At 42.9% G+C, this 21374-nt stretch overlaps 3 protein-coding genes and 1 non-coding gene across 5 annotated transcripts in view; all 4 read right to left on the bottom strand.

The window, feature by feature from the left end:
* LOC121582511 (tyrosine-protein kinase ABL1-like) overlaps positions 1–1924 on the bottom strand; it is a 59687-nt gene extending 57763 nt beyond the window's left edge. Inside the window, exon 1 of the mRNA XM_041898360.2 lies at positions 117–1924. Within this exon, the coding sequence (XP_041754294.2) occupies positions 117–249 (133 nt within the window). The 5' untranslated portion in view covers positions 250–1924. The remainder of the gene's footprint in view (positions 1–116) is intronic.
* Positions 1925–3174: 1250 nt separating this feature from the next.
* Positions 3175–7982, bottom strand: LOC121583325 (exosome complex component RRP4). Its single transcript, XM_041899504.2, has 9 exons — positions 7808–7982; positions 5777–5878; positions 5543–5588; positions 5349–5438; positions 4818–4883; positions 4535–4603; positions 4254–4430; positions 3923–4051; positions 3175–3612 (listed from the first exon to the last, which is right to left on the bottom strand). Exons 1-9 carry the CDS (start codon positions 7933–7935, stop codon positions 3532–3534), a joined length of 888 nt encoding a protein of 295 aa, XP_041755438.1. The 5' UTR covers positions 7936–7982; the 3' UTR covers positions 3175–3531.
* A 3680-nt stretch (positions 7983–11662) lies between these two features.
* trnag-ucc lies at positions 11663–11736 on the bottom strand. Its single transcript has one exon. It is a non-coding gene; the product is annotated as a tRNA-Gly (tRNA).
* Positions 11663–20380, bottom strand: LOC121583323 (PR domain zinc finger protein 12-like). 2 transcript variants are annotated; one of them, XM_041899503.1, is made up of 6 exons: positions 20283–20380; positions 16245–16363; positions 14085–14275; positions 13685–13840; positions 13206–13320; positions 11663–12802 (listed from the first exon to the last, which is right to left on the bottom strand). In XM_041899503.1, exons 2-6 carry the CDS (start codon positions 16318–16320, stop codon positions 12366–12368), a joined length of 975 nt encoding a protein of 324 aa, XP_041755437.1. In that variant the 5' UTR covers positions 16321–16363; positions 20283–20380; the 3' UTR covers positions 11663–12365. The 2 variants fall into 2 exon arrangements, with proteins under 2 accessions (XP_041755437.1, XP_041755436.1); XM_041899502.1 differs by lacking the exon at positions 20283–20380 and having other exon boundaries at positions 16245–16627.
* Positions 20381–21374: the final 994 nt, after the last annotated feature.

Genomic DNA, 21374 nt, shown 5'->3' with positions numbered 1-21374 from the left:
GCAACAAAGTCTCATCACGTTGTTAAGAGTCATGTTTCCGCAGAAACGTACTCAACCGCACGGCTTTGCCGTCTTCAGTCTGATATTGTTATTGTACAGAAACAGTGTGTTCTTACCGTGCACAGCGAAGACGTTACAGTGATGGGCTCCATGTCGTGATGACTCCCTCTTCCCACCCTTGATGAAGTGCAGCGCCGGCAGACTCGGTCTCCTCTGGTCCCCAACAAACTTCCCCGGCTGCTGCCCCATAAGGGCAGGGTGCCAGGCCGCAGCCGGGTATCCAAACTGGCCTCTCTCACCGCCTGGGTGTGGGGCACCTGGTGGGCAGGGGATGGAGAGCAGGCACCCCCTCCGTGGTGTGATTTCCCTCAGTCAGTTTGGCCTCTCCTGGTGCAGTTGATGACTGGAAAGTGGAGGAAGCGGTAGATGCTCACTTCTGCATCCCACCGCTGACACCAATCCAGGGGTTTTTAATGGAGGTCAATGCAATTGCGAATAGGCCGGCAGGTCCTTCTCACTGATTCCACCCTCTTGATCATGCATTGACTGCTTTGGTAGAGTCTTACTGTCAGATGAGATCTGGTCTCTAACGGCACTTGTGTGTTTTATTTAACAGAGGAAGGCAGTCACACAGGAGGATGCTGGAGGAGCCCCAATCAAGACACATTCATGATGAGCCAAGGCCTAATTATGATGACATACATTCATCCAGCATGAAATAGAACGACATGGTTGCTTTAAAAGTAAGGCGAAGTATAACAGCTGAGAAAACTTCCATCAAGATGAGGAATTGGACAGAGTTATAGAAAAGGCACAATAACTCCTAAATTTACTAGCTGCGCTGAGAAACCTCAGTTCCATATTTGGTCAAATGGTTAATTTAGTTAGCCTGTATCTGCCTGGCTCGGTAGCTAGCTCAGTAGACAAGTCAGATAACACCTGCCTAGTCAAATACTGGCTGCACTGTTGTAATCATGTCAATACTGCACACGGCCCTGTAACTTCCTCTTCAACTACAATAACTGGATTTGGATATTGAATTTCAAGGCAACAGCATGTATGCCATCTAATATGCCTTCTGATTGTGCCCTTTAGCAAACGTATTGATTTTCAGCACCATGCAATCCACTGATTTGACATGCCTGATTGTATATTTGACATTCATCTAACATTTTGCTGTCATCTGACCATCTCGCAGTGTTTTTTCAGGCCACAATTAGGCATGACAAAAGACACTAGCATGGGATAAAATGTGTTTGAGGACAAATCATAGGAAACTTAGCTAACTGATAGCCTACTTGCTTTACCAGAAAGCTAATTTAAATGGTTTAAACACGCTCTGTATTTGAATAAAGTTTCTGACAACTGAACAATATGTTATTCAGTAGCTATGAAGATGCAAGAGTGGCAGTGCAACACTGTCTGTTGGAATGCTAGCTAGCTAACTAGCTTCAGCTAACGATGGAGCTAGCCTTACTGGCTAGATGGTGGTATGCAGCGCGAGACCCTGTTAATGCACATCGGAACAGTCAACCTGCTAATAACCAGTTCTAACTTCGGGCTGAGTACTTTTGTCGTCTCGTTTAAGTCAATATTGACAACATGAATACAGGTTTGGCGCAATGTGCAGTGTCACCCCCCAACCATTGGTATTCAATTCCTATTCAAACTTCGTGTCCACTCTTTCTGTCTTGAGGAGTTTCTCTCCCGTGCACCCCGACCCAGGCACTTTCACCAAGGCGCAGCCTCCAAACTTCTCGAGCCAGCCAGTGTGTTGCCAGGACGTTTTCGCAGCTCCTTCTCAACATGTGCAACAAACAAGCTCGTCGTTGCTATCTCCCTGGTTTCTAAACTTATTCATTACGCTTTCGATAAAACATTAACAATATACACCGGTCGGAAAGTCGTCGCTGATGCCGCCATATTTCCGTACGCAAGGTGGTTTACAAAAATATGGGGTTGAGGATACGTTCTACGTCAGAGCATGCGTGCGTGACTAGCAGATGGGGCCCAGACAATCTCTTCTGTGATGGTTATGGGACATGACATACTGAATGTACTATGTAAATGTAGCAAAAATCATAGACTGACATAAAAGGATTGCAAAGTATCAACTGTTGATCAATAGCAGTTTCACTAACGGTAAAGGGCAGGCAGTAAAGTTGCTTTCATGAACCAAAACGTTAGGAGGAACGCATTTTCCTTCCCTATTTTGTATTTACTGACTTTAACTCATCTTTGGAAAATAGGAGTAAACAAAACAGAAAAATAATTAACACTTTTTTGGATGGACATTGGGAGGCGGTCTAAGATTCCTCCACAAGGATCTCTCATAACCTCAAAACATGTGCCCTCTAGGTAAAATAATCTAATTGGGAAACCTCTAAATAAAAACACTACTTACAAGCATTATAAGAGCAAGGTTTCACACACTGATAGCTTGAGGCATTAGTAGCTTGGAGTATTTATTTCTCACAAGAGTAGTTATTCATACAAAAGTATGACACATTATCAACAGTCCTCTATTAGTTCTCTATAAAACAATCACAAAGAAATGAGGAACAGCTGGGTCCTTGGTTGCAGAATGCAGGAACGTTCTAATACAGTAAATCAATTACTATCCCTCTCCAGTATAGGTTTCTGTTTAGAAACATAGTTATAGTTTATATACTGAACAAAAATATAAATGTAAGAATTTCAAAGTTTTTACTGAGTTACAGTTCATATAAGGAAATAAGTCAATTGAAATAAATTCATTAGACCCTAATCTATGGATTTCAAGCCCGCTCGGACTATCCCACAGGTGAAGAAGCCGGATGTGGAGGTCGTGGGCTGGCGTGGTTACACGTGAGGCCGGTTGGACGTACTGCCAAATTCTCTAAAACGACGTTGGAGGCAGCTTATGGTAGAGAAATTAACATTCAATTATCTGGTAACAGCTTTGGTGGACATTCCTGCAGTTAGCATGCCAATTGCATGCTCCCTCAAAACCTGAGACATCTGTAGCATTGTGTTGTGTGACAAAACTGCACATTTTAAAGTGGCCTTTTATTGTCCCCAGCACAAGGTGCACCTGTGTAATGATCATACTGTTTAATCAGCTTCTTGATATGCCACACCTGTCAGGTGGATGGATTATCTTGGCAAAGGAGAAATGCTCACATACAGGGATGTAAACAAATTTGTGCACAAAATTTGAGAGAAATAAGACTTTTGTGCGCATGGAAATTCTGGGAATTTTTTTATTTCAGCTCATGAAACATGGGACCAACACTTTACATGTTGCGTTTATACTTTTGTTCAGTGTAGTTTGGTTAAATAAACTAAACAGCAGAGAAATACCTATCCTGGTCAAGCCAGAAGATTGTATCAAAAAGGGGATATACAGGTCACGGTATCTTCTGGTTGAGAGACGAGTTCAGACCTTGGGCTTAGGTTCAGTTCCCAATGTGGTTAAGGCCTTGATGCCTAAACTTGGAATGCAGGGAACACAAACCTTCCATTGCGATAAGGAAGGTTGCATCTGATACTCTAACCCTCCTGTTCCACAAGTTTCTGACGTGTCATCATCACAATCTCCTCCATCACCTCTGGTTTTAAGATATCCTTGATCTAGAAAGAGAGAGAGACCGGTAACTCCATATGCTTTGTAAATCCTTTGAAGTCTGATGAAATGAGCTAAAAATGCAATATCATCATCAGGACTTGGATGGCTATAGATCATGTGTCATACAAAATGGCTTGCGTCGAGTCCCTTTTAAAAGAATTATCTAATTGAGGCACAACTAATGGAAAGGTTTGCTTCCCTCAGATCCTTTTTCCATTACCTAGATCAGTATAGACATTGTTACCTAAATAATAATAATAATAATAATAATAATAATATGCCATTTAGCAGACGCTTTTATCCAAAGCGACTTACCTGGTGTGGGAGTGATGACTCATAGCAGTAGAGCACACTGGTGTCGTACAGAAGCACCTTATGTGCCCCCAAGGCCAGCAAGCAGTTCCTCAACCGCGAGATCACCTCCCGATCTGAGAGAGAGACAGGCTGAGAGGGCGAGAGGTTACAGCATGGTGAAAAGGGGAAACAGAGAAGGGTTGGGGAGAGCATAACAATCTATTAAAAGTCAAACCGTTATTAGTCTTGTTGAAAGATAAACACACATTTTAGTAGCACTTCATGGTATCTATATAGAGGTTGGATTCATTGTATTCCCGCTCGCAGCTGTGTGGCCCCAGGCAGCGCTGACCTCCAGACTGGTGTAGTATCCTCCTGCCTCCTCGTCCTGCTGTCCTGGGGTGGGGTACAGCCACACAAAGCCGTTGTTTCCCAGGATGATGGAGGCCCCACAAGGCAGGTTGTGGAAGTGGGTTTTCTGTCTCTTGATCAGAGAGGGAGATAGCTGCACAAGAACTCCTTGCCCCAGCTGATGTGATGTAGGTGCAAAGGAATAAGATATGAGGTAAATGGTTTACATTTTCAATCACTTAAAAAATGGTATTTACACAGAAAAAAATAGAATAATCGTACCTTTCCATATTTTAAACTGCGGGTGTGAAGAGAGAGCGCTCCATCTGAGAAAACCGACTGTACCTCTGCCTGAGAGTAGACTTGGTCAAGGAGAATTTTGACCATAGTCATGTACAAAATAGAATGCATGATCAATGATAGTATGACACTTGCTGCTAGCAGATGGTAGCGCCAAAGAAAGGAATCTAAACATAATAAAGATTCCATGTAGAGTAGTTTGGAAGGTAGGATGGACATTACAAAGGCAAAAGGGCCCAGGTTGGTGATAAGGGTCAGAGGATACACTGATGAGGTCCCCCTCCTGAAGGTAGTCTCTCATGGTGAGCTCATCTTCTGCTGACCGTCTCCTCTAAGAAGGACAGATACAGAAAGATTGATTGATGGTAAGACCGAGACAGAGAATGTAAAAAAAATATCCAAAGAAATTTCACCAACAGTGTCAGCACTACTTGGTTGCACCAGGTGCTAAGAGGAACAAGCACACATTACCCAACCCCCAGATATTCATTTACATTTTAGTCATTTAGCAGACGCTCTTATCCAGAGCGACTTACAGTTAGTGAATGCATACATGTATTTTTTTCATTCTGGCCCCACGTGGGAAACAAACCCACATCCCTGCCGGCCAAACCCTCCCCTACCTTGGACGACACTGGACCAATTGTGCGCCGCCCATGGGTCTCCCGGTCGCGGCCGGCTGCGACAGAGCCTGGACTCGAACCAGGATCTCTAGTGGCACAGCTAGCACTGCGATGCAGTGCCTTAGACCACTGCACCACTCGGGAGTCGGATATATGCTGTCCATTCCACTCACCAGCTCTCCCCCGGGCAGATTGACAGAGGACAGCAGCAACACAGAGTCCAGTCTGGAGTTGGTCTCCACCTTCCAGCGCTTCTGCTGCACCTACAAATGGCAGACAAACACTAAGCTCCAACCAGGAGAAGCACGATCACCCCAGGACACTATTAGCTTTACTGACTGGGTCACCACCTCAAACAGAAACATACCTCTGTGATCCTCCCAACCACCACATCTCCAACCTCCCCGTTGAACCTGGGAATCAGAACAGATAAAGATGGCAAAAGTGATTAAAAGTTAAGGTTTTTTAGACAAACAGACTGTGATACAATAACAGCAGATGCTGCACAATGGAAAAGTTGTCTTAAACAGAGTCAGTAGCTAACCACTGGGGTAAATCTAAGCCTAGGATTAGACATTACTGTGCCACCTGGTCCACTTACCTGGTCTTGAGCGGCCTTACACAGATGAGCTTGTTCACCCTCTCCACCTCTCCAGCCACAGAGGCTGTTAGTTTTTCTTCATCCATGTAAGTCCCATGACCCCTAGAATGAAATGCATCTTTGGTCTAGTCATAACTCATTATATACCCACTTTCAATGTCCTATATGCACGTAAGTTAGTGCCTGTCAACATAATTGGCAGATGTTCTATGATTCATTTAAGAGAAACTTGAAATTGTGCAGCAAATATTAACAATAATAAAGTGAATAGGTAAGCCTAACCTTAGCTACTCTACGAGTGACACTTGAAGAGTATTACACTATATATATAAAAGTATGTGGACACCCCTTTAAAGTAGAAGATTCAGCTATTTCAGCCACACCTGTTGCTGACAGGGGCTGTTCCATGATTTTGGAATGAGATGTTCGACGAGCAGGTGTCCACGTACTTTTGGTTGTGTAGTGTATTTATGCACTAACAAGTGAGACCTGACATATCTAGTCAATATCAATAGTTTCCTAGCTATATAAACTCAGCAAAAAAAGAAACGTCCCTTTTTCAGGACCCTGTCTTTCAAAGATAATTCGTAAAAATCCAAATAACTTCACAGATCTTAATAGTAAAGGGTTTAAACACTGTTTCCCATGCTTGCTCAATGAACCATAAACAATTAATGAATATGCACCTGTGGAACGGTCGTTAAGACACTAACAGCTTACAGACGGTAGGCAATTAAGGTCACAGTGATGAAAACTTAGGACACTAAAGAGGCCTTTCTACTCATCTGCGTGAATGTGCCTTAGGCATGCTGCCTAAGGCACATCCCAGCGCTACAGGGAGACAGGACAGACAGCTGATCGTCCTCCACGTGTAACAACACCTGCACAGGATCGGTACATCCGAACATCACACCTGCGGGACAGGTACAGGATGGCAACAACAACTGCCCGAGTTACACGAGGAACGCACAATCCCTCCATCAGTGCTCAGACTGTCCGCAACAGGCTGAGAGAGGCTGGACTGAGGGCTTGTAGGCCTGTTGTAAGGCAGGACCTCACCAGACATCACCAGCAACAACGTCGCCTATGGGCACAAACCCACCGTCGCTTGACCAGACAGGACTGGCAAAAAGTGCTCTTCACTGACAAGTCGCGGTTTTGTCTCCCCAGGGGTGATGGTCGGATTCGCGTTTATCGTCGAAGGAATGAGCATTACACCGGAGGCCTGTACTCTGGAGCGGGATCGATTTGGAGGTGGAGGGTCCGTCATGGTCTGGGGCGGTGTGTCACAGCATCATCGGACTGAGCTTGTCGTCATTGCAGGCAATCTCAACGCTGTGCGTTACAGGGAAGACATCATCCTCCCTCATGTGGTACCCTTCCTGCAGGCTCATCCTGACATGACCCTCCAGCATAACAATGCCACCAGCCATACTGCTCATTCTGTGGGTGATTTCCTGCAAGACAGGAATGTCAGTGTTCTGCCATGGCCAGCGAAGTGCCCGGATCTCAATCCCATTGAGCACGTCTGGGACCTGTTGGATCAGAGGGTGAGGGCTAGGGCCATTCCCCCCAGAAATGTCAGGGAACTTGCAGGTGCCTTGGTGGAAGAGTGGGGTAACATCTCACAGCAAATCTGGTGCAGTCCATGAGGAGGAGATGCACTGCAGTACTTAATGCAGTCCCCCCTTTGTTCAGGGACACATTATTCCAGTTATGTTAGTCACATGTCTGTGGAACTTGTTCAGTTTATGTCTCTGTTGTTGAATCTTGTTATGTTCATACAAATATTTACACGTTAAGTTTTCTGCAAATAAACGCAATTGAGAGTGAGAGGACGTTTCTTTTTTTGCTGAGTTTAGTTAGCTGCCTATCTAAAGCAAAGAGGTAATAAACATGACGTGGATTAATATTGATTTAACGTTACAGTAACGAGATAAAGCTCAGATTCAAAATTGTATTAGATGGGAGCAGCATGTCGACAGACTGTTTACTTGTTATCGTGATGTTCATACAAGCTTGTAGACATACCTCATAAACCCTGTATCTGATGTGATCACATCACCGGGAACAACTAGATCTTTTCCATCCAAAGCAGACAGAGAGGATGATAACGATACTTGTTTCCGAATAGTTGGTAATCTCATGTCCGCAGCCATGCTTTCTGTCTTCTGTTCTGTAAACTCAAACGGCGCTTGTAATTGACGTCATCGGATACTTACAGAATTTACCACTCATTGGAATTTACCAAAGCGGATTTCCAAAAAATCGAAATAATGTCTCTGGCCATTCATTCATTTGATAAATTTATTTCACAATATTTCAAACTGCTTTGCAAAAAAACATAGTTTACGTAAGGATGCTGGAGTATATGTTTTGTGTCTCGCGCCATCAGGTGAACTTTAAGCGGTACTTCAACCCATCTAGACCATTTTTCATTACTATTAGGTGTAAAAAGGGCACTAAATAAACAAACACAAAATCAGATATAAAAACAATAAATGTATTATTTGTATGTATTCTTCAAAACCAATGTTAACCCTAGTCACTGTAATTTATGACTATCCCATAAACTAGAATCTCATTCTAGTTCTGTGGAATAGCCTCCCACTGGGCACAGACGTCATTTCAACGTCTAGTTTTGATTGACATTTGGTTGAGTCAACAAACGTGAAATCAACAAACAAGAAAAATCACCATGTCTTTGGATTTAGGTTTAAAGTAGCCTGGACAGCCGCTAGTTCTCGCTATTCTCCAATGGCAAACGACACCATCAGGCGGCAGCAGGGTTAGGTTAATAGTTGGGTGAAAACATAGGAAATTCCTTTACGTTGATGACTTTTGCAAATCCCAATCAGTTTTCCACTTTGATTTAACGTCAACACATTAATTTATTTTTTTATGACGTGGACAACGTTGATTCAACCAGATTTTGCCCAGTGGGCTTTAGCTACATCATAATTAAAATTCCACGGGAAACAGAACCAAACATGCTTATTTTTCAGCAGAAACATTTACATTCATAACACAATTTTGCTAAGTAGGCTTAAGTCGTGTAAAATGAATTCCAATGTCTTCAAAACAAAAGCTCTGGCAGAGAGTGAGTGTATGAAGGCCAACTGCAAGCCACGGTGGTGTTTAAACTCAAAACACGCTGGCAACGTCTGTTTGAGACAAGTAAGTGTCAGAGTGATCAATAAGACGGTTTTGAATAAAAATGAATATAAAATGTGAAACGTGTTTTGGTTTGTTAATTACATGTTTCTCTGCCATTCATTACCAGGTCAGATAGCATCTCCAAACTGGCATACTAGTCCTGATGGAGTTTCTAGTGTAGCAAGAAATTCGTTGGTGGGTGGCCCTGCAGAAATTTGAGCCAACTTCCTGCAAATGTACACATTTTGCCTTGGGGCAAAGAGAACAATTTGCTGTTTTATAGCTAATCTCATGCTATTCTACACATTTTGCTATTAGGCTAAGAGAAAATGTTGCTGTTTTAAAGCAAATTTCCAGCAATTCTACACATTTTCCATGGGCAGGGGAAAGTGTGCAGTTTTATAGCTAATCTCATGCAATTCTACACATTTTGCAATGAGGCTGAGAGAAGATTTTGCCAATGCAGCTGCCTCAGTCCCAGCCGCCTCCTCCCTGCGGCTACTGTCTCCAGCCCCCTCTGTTACTGCTACACTGGACCCAATGCCTCAGCATGGCTCCAAAATGGGGAACACCCCAGACAAAGCTTGTCTTTCTGCTGTGTTGATGTCATTTCGTTGGAATATTCTGTCTGTCTTATTTGTACTTATCTTGTGGAATTCAGTATTGCTGTTAGGCGTGATCATATTGTGCCTCTCTCTGCACTGTCTAACAGTTTCTTCCTCTTGATTGACAGCTGGGAGCTTGGCTCCAGCTGCAGTTGGGAGCTCTGGAGTCAGGAGACCCAGGGAGAGTTCTGGGCCCGTATCCACAAAGCGTCTCAGAGTAGGAGTGCTGATCATGGAACAGTTTAGCCTTTTAAATCATAATGAATAATATTATATGGACAGATCCGAGGTCAGCCCTCCTACACTGAGACGCTTTGTGGTACGATCCCTGAGCCCAGGTCGAGGGCTCTTGTTCAGGCCAGTGCCATCCACTCCAGGATATTCCAACGCCACAAGGCCTCCAGGCCTTATCTCATTGAAGAGGGACTAAGGCTCCAGCGTGCCTCCAGATGGAATCACTCAGGGAAGAAAACACATTTTGATATGTATGTAGATTATAACACTGCCGGATGTGGCTCCCTACCATTGCCTCCCTCCAGATGCACCTCATCCACAGTCCATGCAGTCTCCACTACAGGTTCCTCCAACATGTGAACAGGGAAATCACGATTAACGTTGCCCAGGTAGAAAATGAGATCATCTTATTCACCCCTCACCAGGGACTCAACACTGCCAGGGAGTCAACACACACACCCGTCCACAGGGAGTCCCTGCCTCTCGCAGGATACCCAGGGAGGAAGATGAAAATCAACTTGCTAAGAGACGCACGGAGTAGGGAGGAGCTACTGTCCTCCCAAATAAATATTATTATTGCTCCATTATACACTATATATACAAAAGTATGTGGACACCCCTTTACATTTGTGGATTCGGCTATTTCAGCCACACCCGTTGCTGACAGGTGTATAAAATCGAGCACACAGCCATTCAATCTCCATAGACAAACATTGGCAGTAGAATGGCCTTACTGAAGAGCTCAGTGACTTTCAACATGGCACTGTCATAGGATGCCACCTTTCCAACAAGTTAGTTCATCAAATAGAGCTGCCCCGGTCAACTGTAAGTGCTGTTATTGTGAAGTGGAAACGTTTAGGAGCAACAACAGCTCAGCCACGAAATGGTAGGCCACACAAGCTCACAGAACGGGACCGCTGAATGCTGAAGCATGTAGCGCGTAAAAATAATCTGTCCTCGGTTGCAACACTCTAACTACCGAGTTCAAAACTGCCTCTGGAAGCAACGTCAGCACAATAACTGTTCGTCAGGAGCTTCATGAAGTGGGTTTCCATAGCCGAGCAGCCGCTCACAAGCCTAAGATCACCATGCGCAATGCCAAGCGTCGGCTGGAGTGGTGTAAAGCTCGTCGCCACTGGACTCTGGAGCATTGGAAACGCGTTCTCTGGAGTGAGGAATCACGCTTTACCATCTGGCAGTTTGACGGACAAATCTGGGTTTGGTGGATGCCAGGAGAACGCTGCCTGCCCAAATGCACAGTGCCAACTGTATAGTTTGGTGGAGGAGGAATAATGGTCTGGGAGCAAGTCCCTGCAGCAATGTTCCAACATCTAGTGGAAAGCCTTCCCAGAAGAGTGGAGGCTGTTATAGCAGCAAAAGGGGGACCAACTCCATATTAATGACCATGATTTTGGAATGAGATGTTCGACGAGCAGGTGTCCACATACTTTTGGTCATGTAGTGTATCTGCTCGTGTGCTTTTATTGTTTGTTTATTGCTTCCTTCACACCTAATAAACATTCCCAACATGCTAGGAGGCTTCATAGTAGGCTACCAAAAGGTCCAAAGTAAAAACCACTACGCAGACTTGTTAATATCATTATTTATTTAGAATATAAGGAAAGCGCATATGTATTTACATTCACATACAGTTAAGAATTACACAATGCTTTACATTAATATACAGAAATAAAGTGTCTATTACACAGTGTCAAATTTTGATAGGGCTGAAATGAATGTAAACTGCTGCTCTCCTATTTCTGCATACTGTAGATTTCATTTGAATTCTCCTTTGTTCCTTTACTACATTAAAAAAAACACATTTTAGTCATTTAGCAGATGCTCTTATCCAGAGCGACTTACAGTTAGTGAGTGCATACATTTTCATACTGGCCCCCCGTGGGAATCGAACCCACAACCCTGGCGTTGGAAGCGCCATGCTCTACCAACTGAGCTACACAGGGCTTACTATTCAAACAACCTTCTCCCTGAGTTGGTAGGGCTACGATGACAGGATGTAGAGTGAGGATAATTTAATTAATGACGGAACCACCCAAAAACTAAATCCGTTATGGTAAAACATAATTATCTGAAATACAGAGTACTTGTCTTGACCAATGTAATTATTTACTAGAATAGAAAACTATTTCCTTTGGTCTGCTGCGTTCTCGCAATACTGTTTATAGTATACAAACAAAGAGAAACGGATAGTTACTCTCAAAATACTCTTGAAACCAACATTCAGTCCTTTGTTCAGGTTCTTTGTGCAGGCACTAGTAGAACAGTTTGACCCTCTACATGAGACCTTTATTGTGAGAATTACAAACATAATATCCAGTAAATCTAAGCAGACTACATTGTAAATAAGGCAACCAGTAAAAAGTATTTAAGAATGGCTGTACCATCAGTTCAACCCACCAGACATACACCCAGTTATCCTCTCTGGCCCAACACAAAGTTATAGCAATGCCAGACACACGAGCAAACAGTGGCTGCCCATCCTCTGAGAATGAGAGAGAGCGCAACCTGTGACCCAGGTGTGCATGGGTAAAGTGCAGTTTGCATTAGCAAGTGTCTCTCTCTCCTCTCTACTATCATAGCACCATGGTGGGGATGTGGTGAACCAGGGGGACCTGCTGTTGGGACAGGCTGCTGATCGGTCGGGGAGATGGTGAGACTTGGGAGGCAGTGTCTGCGCCCGCCGCCCCTGGTCTGTGCCTGGCACTCTTCTGGTGTGCCCGCAGCCCTGCCAGTTGGGAGTAGGCGCTCTGGCACACGTGGCACTTGTAGGGGCGCTCTCCAGTGTGCAGTCGCACGTGGTTGCGCAGGGTGGACGACTGGCTGAAGCGGCGGTTGCAGAAGCGGCAGACGAAGGGCTTGTCCAGGGTGTGGATGCGCATGTGGGAGCGCAGGTTGCTACGCGAGTTGAAGCCTCGGTGGCAGATGACGCAGCGCATGCGGCTGGTCGCAGACGAGGAAGAGGATGATGAGGGGGAGCAAGATGAAGAGCCGTCACAGGAGTGAGAGTCCTCTGTCAGGGGAAAGGAGAAGCAGAGAGACGGAGTTGTTTGATTCACAAACTAATGTGACTGACATATCTATTGTCGATTTCAACATGGGATAGAATCGGTGTATTTTCAGTACTTTGCAATAAATAAGAGTGATGTAAATCTGTTGGCTGCAGCAGAGCCCATAACCAGACAAAGGAGCCTGAGTCAGATAGTTATCTGGTTGTCTAAATACTCAATAGGCCCATACAGTATATCCACAGCCACATTAACCAGCACTAAAGAGGTAATGAGTGGCTGCCCTAATGACAGTCTTTCTCTGTTTGATGATTTTGATAGTCATCAGAACCTCATCTCCCCTCACCTCCCCTCCCTCCCGCCCGCTCTCTCCCTCTCTCTCTATAGCCTGAGGGAAAAGAGTCTCACCATTCCAGCTCTTTCTCTGATGCTCCTCCTCAGTACCGGGAACGCCGGGAATACCAAGGAAGGTGTTGTGGGAGTTTCCATACCACACCAGCAGCTCCTGGTCTGGAGGGATAGTCTGTAGAGAGCAGGAGAGGGAAAATGTTAAAAACGAACAGGAGGTGGTAACTATACTTGTGGAGATTATTTGTTTCCGATCATGCTCTCCGCCAACCTTGCTTTACACATCAAGAGTCACAGTTCTCTTTTCAGCCAGAAGGTTGCGCTGTTCAGCAGCTGACAATAGGTTGCCCTTACTTCTATATAGGTTACGGGAAATTCAAGACTTATACAGTCAGTCTATGGATTTGACACCAACAAAAGCGGCCTACAAACGAATGGGCTTAACTGCAGAACTTCTCATTATTTCAGCCACAATAAAACGCTGACATGTCAGAGGCTTCATGTCAGTTTGGAGTGACAGTATCTGGCTTGGTTCTCACCCCTGCAGCTCTGTAGAAGATGCTGCTGCCGATCTGCACCACCTCCAGGTTCTGCTCCTGTTCGTTGCGGGCACACTTGATATAGGTCATCCAGCTGCGATGGTCCTCCTGGCTGGCATCGATGAAGTAGCGCACCGTGCCATCCTCGTTGAACACCTATAAGAACAACAGCAAGATCTTAAGAGTCTGGTACAATGTCATTGCAAGTCATTATTATTGTATATGTTGACATATAGCTTCTTATACATACAGCTGGTGAACAAGACAGATTATGCCGCCCTTAAACCTGTGCTTCCTCCACAAAAACATGGCATACACAGAGATTCATTGCTGTCTTGCTTCCATTATTCCCCTGCCTAATTGTTAAAGCAGTCCACATAGCTGCCCAGCTGATTCTCACCTCCCACATGAGGTTGTTGTTCTTGAGCAGGTCTACGTGTTCAGGGGAGATTACCCTGCCAGTGAACGGACCCATCTCTGTGCCCGCCTTGATCCAGGTCTTAGAGAAAATGCCCAGGCCCTCGCCAGGGATAGAGCTCTGGGCAATGATCACCTCACTGGGTAGCACCAGGCTGGAGAGCTTCTGGACCTCTGCAGGGAAGGGAAAAATAGGTTATTTTACTGCTGTGTACAATTCATAAAAGCTGTGAATTTCGTCAATCCATCCATGCATGAATGAGAAATGCATGAAATAGTACCCAAGCTAAACAATTTGCCTAAAAGACATTGAGGATAGGAGTGGTTTAAGTCAGGCATTGTGTATTAGTGCTAATATTATTACATGTCCTTTAAATAAAGCCCAAAAAGCAAAATGGTTGATATATGTAATATACATATTTCGAATAAAAGATTCACCAAATATGATGCTTTGTTAACCTTTTGATAAAACTTTATGAATTGGAAAATCTTAAACATAGGTGGTCTTAAATTATATTTATACTCCTCACGAATTAGGTTTAACATTTGGTAATTGCCAACACAGCAAATAGATTGCATCTTATTTTGGTCACGAAATATTAAGGAACATCAAATCCACCGTTTAATTGATTAAATGGATTAATTGAAAGTTTGTTGAAAAGAAGAAAAAAACTCGGAAAGCATTTATCCTCATTCAAAACGTAAACAATTTAACTCTTGGGATTATTTAATGTCAGAATAAAAGAAAATGTATTTAAATATGCGAAAAGACTGCCGAATAGAGGTTAAATTGTCTTCTATTGCTCAGGGTCCAGCAATTGGTCATGCTTCAGATGCGATATTCATTATACCCTACTGAAAGAAACGGCTAATTCCAAATTCATTATCATTTTAAGAGCTTTGTAGCAATACATTTGCGCTGAATTAAATGAGGACTTGTTTAAAAGACCCAGAAATTTCTCAAACAAAAAAATGGAAAGGCGATTAGATGGTTGACATGGTATGAATGGCAATAGATTTAGCCTTCACGGCGCATTATCTGGGGAACATAAAGAGAAAAGCATCGGAGCCCCATAGCTGCCAAAGGAGGAAAATAGACTGTCGGGAGATTGATGAATGCCGGGACATCAAAGAAAGGGAACCTTTCTCTCCCCTCGGTTTAAGTGGAAACTTTCTCAGGTCAAGCACAAAGTTAACCAAATGAATGTAATACCCTTCTCAGCAACAGTTACACGCCTAACACGCTTCTAAATGCAAGGTCTCAAAGCACTAAATTAGTTAATGCGTTAAATGGGTGGAAATAAAAGGGACAATGAAGGAAAATACAGGAGAACAGTAGGCCTAATGAGAAAGTCACAGAGTCCTTGGGAAGAAATCTAGAACAGAGGAGTGAACGTTCCCACTTTTTTGGTTCACTCTCAATGACATGCATGATGAGACCTCACTAAGGTTATTTTTGATGAATACATTCTAACCAAAGGCCTATTTTACGCTTTTTAGTAAATTGTCAAGATGGTCCTTTTCTTGCCATAGGCTAATAACAGAGAGAAATTGTGAAATAAAAAAAGAAAACCCAGGCCATTTTTGTTTTAGATAAGACTCTGGTCTCTTGGACCTCCCACCCCCAGCTCCCGCTCAGCCCATTCCAAGCTCTTCTCTGTCCTGGCACCCCAATGAAGCTAGGACAGCAGAGTCCCTGCCCATCTTCCGAAATCAACTGAAACCCTACCTCTTCAAAGAGTATCTTAAGTAATCCCCCTCCAACCCCCAAATAAATACAAATAAAATAAAAACTTTCCTGAACCAACATTTGCATTTGACTCCCCCCCACCCCCCTTGCTGATGGCTACTTTATTGAGGACAAGTGTAGGCCTATTTACTATGCCTATGATATGTCGTTGTCACACCTAGCTACTGTATCTTATGATGAATGCACTAACTGTAAGTCGCTCTGGATAAGAGCGTCTGCTAAATTACTAAAATGTAAATGTAATAGCCAAATAAAACTTACAATTTCAAAGTTTCTTATTAGTCACAATTTGCATTTCCAAATATTAGGATGTTAAACATTGTAACAGGCCTATGCTCTTGGCTGGTTGCCCGTGCAGAAATTAATGGAAGAATTCCGAAAGGGGCAACTTACCTCCGGCAAAGGACTGCGCGAGGACCTCAGCGGTGAAGGCTGTCTTAGGACTGATGCTACTCTGCCTCTCCTCCATCAGATGCTCCCCGATCACATTTCTCCACCGTCCATACAAGAAACTGTGCAGAATGTCGGAGGTGATGATATCAGACACGGACCGACTCTGACATTTAAATCCAGAATTTAGGGCTAAAGCCTCTGCGGGTAATACCGAGCCCATCTCGCAAACTACTGCAAACCGTGATGGGTGGAAAATGTTCCGTCCCCTCGCAGTGAGGGTCCTCTTTATACAGTAGGCTACGTGGCTGGTCTGACCCCTCTCTAATTAGCTATTAATGACACTCCCCTTTTGGTATGGACCATCTCCAGCAAAAGAAAAGCCGCTTCTATTAGGCGGTCCTCCCCTTTCAGAGAGAGAGAGAGAGAGAGAGAGAAAGAGCGAGAGACGGAGGGCGGGTGTGTGTGTGAGAGTGACAGAATTGAATTGAAAGAGTGAGTAAGTGAAATGGAGAGGGACAAGTAGCCTAGGCTACTCAGCAATATTAATGGATTATCTCTCTACTGCACACATGCACATTTTTGTGCGCATCTGATGGTAAATAGGCCTAAACGAAGAAAAATCATTTAGGGAAGTATCACACATTTTGTTTCAGTCACTGACAATTATTCAACATCCTTCACACACCAACCAGATACCATTTTTCTTCATTAGAGATGTCCAACACTGCCTTCCATAAAACTTATTCCAAAAAACAACCTCGTCGACAGCTTAGCACTAGATTTAGTCGAATATACAAATCGACATATACAATCAACATTGTTATGTTACTTAGGGTCTATTAATACAATTGAAACATGTATAACATATCATAGCCTAGATCAAATGTCTCCTATAAAATACGACTAAAAATGCAAGAATCATGTTTTTATATTCCATTCAAATGGGCTATAGCATAATTCAGGTATTGAGTCCCACGTTTATTTAACAGAATGAAAATGCTGTCAACATTAAACTGGTTCAACAATTAGTTAAAACGTTTGTCATCAAAATTAGGTCATTGGGTCTGGGAGTTGCTTAAACGTTCTTTCTCAGGCATTCTGTATTCATGTGGTCGGCAATAAACAATTTCTTCCAGGGAGTTGTAGTGCGGGAATAATGGAATAGAAACAAGCTTAACGTGCTTTCCGCATTGTCCCAATGCAAAGCTGCTTTGACGTGGTTCACTTCTCTAGCCCTTGTTGAAGTAAGCGGTTTAATATTCATGGATGTTCATAGCCCTTCAGTATATTGTGACAGCATTTAGATGAGTATATACAGCCCCTTTCTTCTCAATAGCCACAGGTCTGTTTTTTCCTCTATTTTTAGGGCTTTATGGACTGGGGGTAAATGAGCAGTTTTCCTTCTCTTCCAGCAGAGAGAACATCTTTATGCCGTCCCCGGCTCTCTCCAAGTAATGTCAGGAGGCTGAAAAGCGCTGCAAATCAATAGTTCATGGTGTTTTGAGGGCATTTTGACACCCATGCACTCCGCCTTTCTTTCCAACAACTACAACGGGATGGTCCGAAAAGCTGGGCAAGTTGGGCTCTGACGAATGTGGACTCAAATGGAAAATATATGGATTCTAAATTGAACGGGGTGTTTTGAACGCAGATATAGTGAAAAGGTGAGTCACCCGGCACGAAAAAAGATTGTGAAAACAGCTGCTTTTTAGGAGGGGCCCACTCCTACATTTGTCTCTTTTCCCAAATGAAATTTCCCCCCTCTCTGAATAGGATTCGTTCTCAGATTTATTTACATTTAATGCATTTCGGCATATTACACTAAGAGGCTTCAGGTTTGAGTTAAATGGCAGGGCCAGGGGGTAGGAACCATTCTTTATTAAAGAGGAATTACATTAATTGAAATGGGGTAAGGCATGGATTTGATTTGCTTATCTACGCATTAACCTTTTATTTTTATGTCTGGTAAAGCTATGGACACATCAAGAGCAGCCAATCACCCTGCTCAATCATATTGAAAAACAATTTAGGCCACTATTTGTTCATTTAAAGTGTATGAATTAAACAATAGCCTTTAAATAGGCTATACATTTCCTTCCAATATTTAGCCAACATTTTGAAGGGAGAAATATCAAAGTAGTTGTATGAAATAAAACTCAGGATTTCAGATTAATCTTCTAGGCCTACAACAACTAAAAGGTTCTTATAGGCTATTGCTATAAATTATGATATATATATATTTTTTTAAAGGGTGCAATATCATTCAAACACACTGTATAGGTTATTGATAATGATTCATAACGGCAGACATGAGTTGGGCTAAAAACATAGAGTAGGCCTTTTTATAATTCCATTTAAAACGACTCATTTTACTTCAATAATCAATCTATAGCTGAAAAGAAAAATATTGTACATATGTTACTTTAATATTTCATGTCACTTCAATGCTTTCACCCCTGAAAAAAGACCATGCACCTAATAGCCCTAATTGTCTCAAGAACTCTAAATCAGCGTTTCCTAACGGTTTTAAAATCATTTTTCTTTACAGACAACATCCTCTCCTTAAAACAGTCCTACAAAATACAATAACCGTTACCCATGCATCCATGCTATATTACGAGCATTCAACATTAAAGTGCGCTGAATAAATCATATTAAAAACACTAAGCTCTTTTTAGACATTAACCAACACAAACATTCCCAACCAGAAGACAAATTGCCATCAGTTCCAACGCTGAATCATTCCTTCTACAAACTATAACCTCAAAATAACATCAGCTGAGAGGTACTGGCAGACTGGGCTCCTCCTTGGAAAGAGATTATTAGATATCCAAGCGTGGTGGAAACAGTAGAACAGCTTATCTGCAGGAAAGGTGAGAGAGGTCCCTCCCTTAAGGGGTTTGTTTCCCTGGAATGGGACAGTACACCTGCTTAACGAAACTGGAGCTTAAGAGGGGGGCAAAGAGGAGGAATGCAGATGTGTGTGAGTGAGAGAGTGCTGAGTGAGAGAGAGAGCCCCCCTCCCTCAGATCCTCAGTAACAATTATAACCAATCAAGTATCAAAGAAGCCTTGATGATACTGCTATTATAGTTAACACACTTATTGTTAAAATGGCCAAACATATTATAGCAACCATAATAAAAGGCTTGCATTTCATTAAATCATTTTCTCACACTGTTGATTTACTCAGACCGGTGAAAACAGAGATTACACCATATGTAATTGAATAAATTTTTTATGGACAGCCCTGCATAAACAAATCAATAAAGCCTATTGAATAAACTATTCATTGCTGTACAGGGCAGCTATTCAGGACCAACACTGTGAACATTGAATGAGCCATAATACATAGACACTGTAGTGTCCACATCGCATTCGACATTCGACCCTCACAGCCTACACCCAAAACCGAGCATATACAGTTAGTGATAATACTAGGGATTAGGTTTTATATACAGCAGCGTAGAGACCCTATTCAAAATGAATGGTCCCCCCATTCATAATCATGCTCTCAACCCCAATCCGGTGGAGATCTGGAATACTAAATTCTGACGCCTTCACAATGGACCACCAGGCCAGGGACTGTCCGCAGGGGCGTCATATTAAAAAGCAAGAGGATCCAAATCGAGGGCTGGATTTGGAAACAGCTGCACAGTATCAATGGGGGGTGAACAGGGCCAGGGCAGAGCAGGGTCCACTATGGCAGAGGCCCCCCGCGGAGTGCAAAGAGGTGGGATGACAAAGATACTCAATAACGGTGCGCTGGGGACACCCTTTTGGACAGGTCCCAAAGGGAGGTAACATATGAGGAGTTGGAGACTAAAGCAAAGAATAAGGAAGATTATGAAGAAAAAAATGGTGATCCAAGAATATGCTCAGCCTACGCATAAAAACGACTTGAGTGCACCACAACATTCCGACTTGTATTATCCGGTTTCATTATTAAATGGGAATTCTTAAGCTTTGCTATAGAACATATCCAAACTGAGCTATGGGAGAACTGCAGGAAAATTCCACTTCAAGTGTTTTACCATACCTGAAAACATTGTCCAGCCTTTCTCTGCCTCTCCTGGTCTGGAAGCATTGGTAGGTGAAGCGCTGTCCCAATCACATCTCATAAACTACAAGAGCCTATAGAAGAACAGACACTCGGGTTGAAAAAAAATAGCATGTGCTCATCTGTCCACATAAGGAACAAGATCCCTTGCAGTGATGATGCATTAAAATGGGCTAAACAGCAGAACTCACCAATGAACCCCCTTTCCCAGATATTGGGATTGCTTTAAATAGCCAATAGGTTTTTGAAAATCATTCAGAAAAAATACACCTTTTATCTGGGTTTATGGGAACCCTTATGGCTAAAATATACAAGTGTATCTGTATTTTAAAAATCCACTTAGAAGACACTCCCTCTTACAGTGCTACATTTTATGGCCGGGACGATACCAGTATCGCGATACTCATTATCGTGGCAAGGAAACCAAACACGAAGCAGATTTAACTTTAGGAAAACAGCCCTAATGTTGGAAACAAACATGTCATCAAAAGTTGCTTTTATTTATTTTCCAAGCTATAGCATACACTAGTTACATACAGGTTTTTAAAGGACAAAAGAGTTGTCTGCTTCGTGTTTTCATTTTTGCCATGGAAAACAGTGATACAGACCTATTAAAATAAAAAAATTTGTCCACTCTCACTTAAGGAACTTGTAGTTCATTGTGGGTTAATGACTTGCCTGCTGTTGATTTTGAATGTTATGAGCAATGAATACCTATTAGAAGTGATGGACAGTGGACTTGAGTCAAATTGATATTTCAATGCCAATACACCCAAAGCCTTCAGAATTCATCCACTCAATTTAGCAATCCCATCCGGCCTTTTTCAGTCATCAGATATGATTCTGACTGCAAACATCTTTGGGGAAAAACATATGGGAACTCACGGTAGTTACATTTAGTGAGGGGTTTTATATAAATGAAATCAAGACGTCAATTTAAGTCCCTTTTTCAAACGTATTCAATACATGACAACTAAGACACACACTATTGGTATTCTGAACGGTCACCAGGGAATGTTTTGTGACTTAATTCAATCATGGCACATATAGTAACAGTAATTGGGTAAGCTC

This window comes from Coregonus clupeaformis, chromosome 15 (genome assembly GCF_020615455.1).
Source record: "Coregonus clupeaformis isolate EN_2021a chromosome 15, ASM2061545v1, whole genome shotgun sequence".
NCBI classification, from domain to species: Eukaryota; Metazoa; Chordata; class Actinopteri; order Salmoniformes; family Salmonidae; genus Coregonus; species Coregonus clupeaformis.
The sequence above is the reverse complement of the archived record's forward strand: the minus strand, read 5'-3'. Positions and strand labels throughout refer to the sequence as shown.